The 4,412-nt window shown below is 42.7% G+C and overlaps 1 protein-coding gene across 1 annotated transcript; it reads left to right on the top strand.

Annotated features, from left to right (window-relative positions):
• The first annotated feature begins 421 nt into the window (after positions 1-421).
• ino80c (INO80 complex subunit C) lies at positions 422-1,832 on the top strand. Its single transcript, XM_015950662.3, has 5 exons — positions 422-715; positions 902-1,015; positions 1,100-1,211; positions 1,334-1,401; positions 1,483-1,832. The coding sequence occupies exons 1-5, from the start codon at positions 527-529 to the stop codon at positions 1,612-1,614; spliced, it is 615 nt and encodes a 204-aa protein (XP_015806148.3). The 5' UTR covers positions 422-526; the 3' UTR covers positions 1,615-1,832.
• The last annotated feature ends 2,580 nt before the right edge of the window (positions 1,833-4,412 follow it).

Here is a 4,412-nt window from a genome sequence, read left to right on the forward strand (position 1 = left end):
GGGGCAACATTTATCCACTTACAACAATGGATGTGGCATTTGGCAAGCAACAGATAAAAAAGAAATAAATACAAACAAATAAAAAAACAATATTCGCTACGTCTGATTCTTTTCTTCCCAGATCCTTAAAGGAATATAAAACATGGGTAATGCTGAGATCGGGAATGTTAGCTATTTTAACAGACACCCAATCTTTAATATCACCTTAAAATTGAAATGAAACGGGACACATAAACATAAATGATCTAATGATTCTTCAGGACAGTCGCAAAAGACACAACGGGATATCAGCCCCTGGGTAAAGTTGGTGACGGGATTTAAAGTGCGTCTCTTTGACTTTGGAAGAGCCTGGCCATTTCAGAACTTCCGAATACGCCTTCAGACCCGCATTGTGGGGACTTAGTGAATGATCACGTAACCGGAAGTGTATGTAATCTACTTCCGGGTTGTAGACTGTTTACAGGCGAAGCTAATGCTAGCTATAGCGGTAGAAGGTTGAACAGTTTCTACTGCTGTTTCCGCTCCGATGGCGTCTCAGCTCCCCATAACCGTGAAGTCTCCGCCGCCAGCTGCCAGCGTGGCCGCCTTCCGGCCTAAGAAACGTCCCGGTAGTCCGGCGGCTTCAGGTGGGCAGCAGGCCGCCGGGGGCAGCACCGGCAGCGGCATCAAGAAGAGGAAAGGACCGCTGGTAGCGACACCAAGCACACAAATACAGGTGAGGCCGAACACACCGAGAAACACGGCATCTAATGACTCGTTCTTCTGGATTTAGATCTATTCTAGTAATGAACGTTTTTTCTTTCTTAAGTGTTTTTAGTGATATGCTGAAGAAGCTTCAAGCTGCGCGTGCTCATCTCGTGATGCTGAAAGGCGCAGCGTGTTTTCTGTCGCATCTCTGCAGGCAACAGCAAATGAAACGACGGCTGAGGTGAAGGCAGTGGGATCAGCTGACGGCGGTCCGGTCTCCTCAGAGTCCACAGCAAAGCCTCCACCTTTCAAAGACCACACATTCATGGTGATAGCCCAGCAGGCATCCATCAGATTAGACCTCTTCCTGCGGTTGGCTCTTCTCTTCTCACCTTCTTCTCCACATTGACAGCACTCTGGGATCGGAGGAGCAGCAGCGGGCAAGAAGAACAGGACCTGGAAGAACCTCAAACAGATCCTGGCTTTGGAGCGGACGCTGCCCTGGAAGCAAAATGATGCCAACTGTGGGTTTTATTGTTGCTTTTTACTTTAGTGTAGATAGTTTAAGAAGTTTGACTGATTTAATGTGTTCTGATTTGATATTTGCTTTGCTTTAATGTGTACTTTTATCACTTTTAATTCACAGATTACAACATCGACTCTCCTCCCTCCTTAAAGCCAGCAAAGAAGTACTCTGACATCTCTGGGCTTCCTGTGAGTTGGGCAAGAACAGCATACATTTATTCAGTTCAGCTCTAAATCACACAATGAATGTTATGGTTTTGCTTATTTTAGGCGAATTACACTGATCCACAGACGAAGCTTCGCTTCGCCTCCTCTGAAGAGTTCTCCTACATCCGTCTCCTCCCCACTGACGTCGTTACAGGCTACCTGACGCTTCGGAAGGCAACATGTGTCGTACCGTAACAGCTGAGCAGAACCTGAAACGGGTTCAGATCGGTGCTGAACCAGCACCTGCTGCAGATCAGTCGGACTGGGCTCTTCACAGCAGCAGCTCACTGCTGTCAGATGTGTTTTCAGACAACATCTGAAGATAAAAGAAAGTAGTTTTCTTTTGAAGAGAACAGAACATTTGTGTATGAGAAAAGTTTTCATAAGACTGGATGGAAAGGTCGTGTCTTTATTTCTTCAGTTGAACGGGGGTTGGGGGGGGGGGGGGGGGGGACCTGTTTTAAGGTCAGCAAGAGGAAACATCTTTGCTTTTGCAGGTTTTTTGTAGCTTTTCCTGGACTTACTGTCGCCATTATAATTGTTGCAGTGCTGCATCTAAAACTTCACCTGCTGAGATGCAAAAACACAGAAAAAAATTCTGTTTTTGATTTTGATGAGCTGAAGTCAAAGAGCTGAAACAAAATCACGAAAGACACGTTACTGTCAAATATTGTTCTCAAATCTGGGAGCAAAAACATTTCATTTATTTTTTTTGTTGAGTGAATGTTTTGGGAAAACTTATATAATGCATTAAAATAAGGTTTAGTTTCAGAGTATTGTTTTCCATTTGTGCCTTTTTCACCATTTTCAGTGCATTTTAATTTGCTACAAATGAAAAAAAATAACTGATCAGCCAACCAATATAACGGTCCAACATTTACCACTTTTTAGTAAAATACCGCTCCCTAGCTGATGTACCTCTTTAGTAGAGCTGATGTAAAGTCAGACACTTCCACGGGCAGCCCGGTGCTGCAGAAGTTATTAAAATATTTATATTCATGAAAAACATCTGCTTAATAAATGATCAAAGATTGGTTAAATTCAGTGTTCCAAATGTATTCAGGTTGAGAAAAGTGCAGGATTGGCCGTCGGCTGAACACGACCTCTAGATATGGACAACACCCACATCGGTGTATTTCTAGCACATTAAAATCTCAAATAAACACCACCTATCAGCACTTTTAGGTCTTTTATTAAATTAGACACTATATAATTTTTAAAGTATATCTTGCTCTTGTTTTTTTAGATTGGAGTCATCGTGCAGGTTTGGAGTATCGTAAAATATTTATTTCACCTAAAATGCATTTTTTCCCCCAATTTACAGAAAAATAAAACAGTTTAAAATAATAAAATGTGGAACTCTGGAAAAAACTGAAGAATGGAGGTTTGGTGGAGAAAGCAAGCTGAATAAAATCCTGCAGGTGGAAGGTGTTGTGTTCACTAAATACTGTAAAACTTTGGGATGACTTGTATTAACTCCACAGCTATTATTTCCTGTTTGATTTGACTTTTAACTTTTAGTTTTTCATCATTTAAGCGATAAGAACCAAACAGTTCAGAGAAATGAAGGAGGTCCGTGTAAAAAATGAGGATGGCCCATGTTGCACGACTAACAACGTAAATAAACCCGAACAATAAAAGGAAATGGGTACAAATTACAATTTAACGTTTGCACCTGTGATTAGAACATGCGTGAGCGAGCCTTTAAGTCAGTCTCATTACCACCGAGCAGGAAAAGCACAGAAACACTCATCACTCCACTGTCATCTAAACTCACTTCCAACACAAACAACTCCCATTCTTCTTCAAGCTGCTTCAGTTTCTGCAAATGAGAGCTCTTCCTCTTGGCTGAGCGCTGGAACTTCCTCCCGCTCTGAACTCTGGCGAAGCTGATGAGGGCAGTAAAGAATATCTATTAAAGTCAGAGCAGCATTTTCATTCCTGCTGTGGCATCAAAACCCAACATAGTGATTAATGAACGGTGTCAGGGCTTTCTACTAGCCAAGCACACAGCCCAGCAGAGTGTGTCCCAGTGCACATGCAAGCAGGTGTTTGTGCTTTCAGGAGCACTGCTTGGGCTCCCGTTAGGCTCTGACTGTGCTGTACGCATAGATCTGTGCCTACTTGCACGCTTTTAACTACAAAATATTCAAATCACGTTTATGCTTGATCATTTATTGATTTTAGTTTATTTGCTTTCTTTCAAATAAAAAATCTTGCAGCTTTTCAACCAGTCATTGTGACTTCGATTGTCGACCACCAGGAGGCGCCAAAGTTCTGCTCAATCTGCCATCTGAGCGCCATGCTCCTGCGTTTATCTGTTCATTTTTTAATGCTGCTGCCTGATAACATTTATTAATCCAGTCAGAGTGCCTCCTAAACAACCACTACAACCTAGAGAGAAACTCTCATAAATCCTGCACAAACTGCACGTGGAATGAATTTTATTAACACTTGTAATTTATGTCGTAAAAGGTGAGGTTTTACATCTACAGCGATGCACGTGGAGCAGACGTATTTAAACAGGCGGATGACAATCATTACTCTATTTAGAATAGACGTGGAAATGGATGTCAGCAATTTGCCGCTCGATCATATAATAACCCTCATTATGACATTGATTGTGCTGAGCACAGAGGGTGGAAGAGTCGACACCTGCTGCACTGCTCAAGAGCTGAACCTGGAATCAATGAGGGGAGCCATCGATGGTTCGGGCTGTAGAGTTTACTTTGCTGAGATGAAGTTGTGCAAGTTTTTATTGTAGAAGCAAACAGAGCTCGGGTCAGCAGCCTTTATTCTGTCTGCTTTGGGGTTTTTGTCTGTTAAATGTTAACAAAAGGGAAGATGGATGTGTGACATCACAAACGGGGAAATTAGAATAGAAGCACCTCTCACAAGCCCCTCCCAGATTTCAGAGCTTCTCAGCCTATAGCAGTCTAAGTGGGGGATGGGTGGGCGTGGCCAACTCCAGCTTGTTTTCTTAAAGCGACAGA

Source organism: Nothobranchius furzeri, chromosome 5 (assembly GCF_043380555.1).
Source record: "Nothobranchius furzeri strain GRZ-AD chromosome 5, NfurGRZ-RIMD1, whole genome shotgun sequence".
Taxonomy (NCBI): Eukaryota; Metazoa; Chordata; class Actinopteri; order Cyprinodontiformes; family Nothobranchiidae; genus Nothobranchius; species Nothobranchius furzeri.

Excerpts from the sequence above, each read along its gene's own strand:
- ino80c (XM_015950662.3), top strand. The coding sequence starts at position 527 with ATGGCGTCTCAGCTCCCCATAACCGTGAAGTCTCCGCCGCCAGCTGCC. Across the intron at positions 1,016-1,099 it reads TCAAAGACCACACATTCATG|CACTCTGGGATCGGAGGAGC; the intron begins GTGATAGCCCAG and ends CCACATTGACAG. Across the intron at positions 1,212-1,333 it reads GAAGCAAAATGATGCCAACT|ATTACAACATCGACTCTCCT; the intron begins GTGGGTTTTATT and ends TTTAATTCACAG.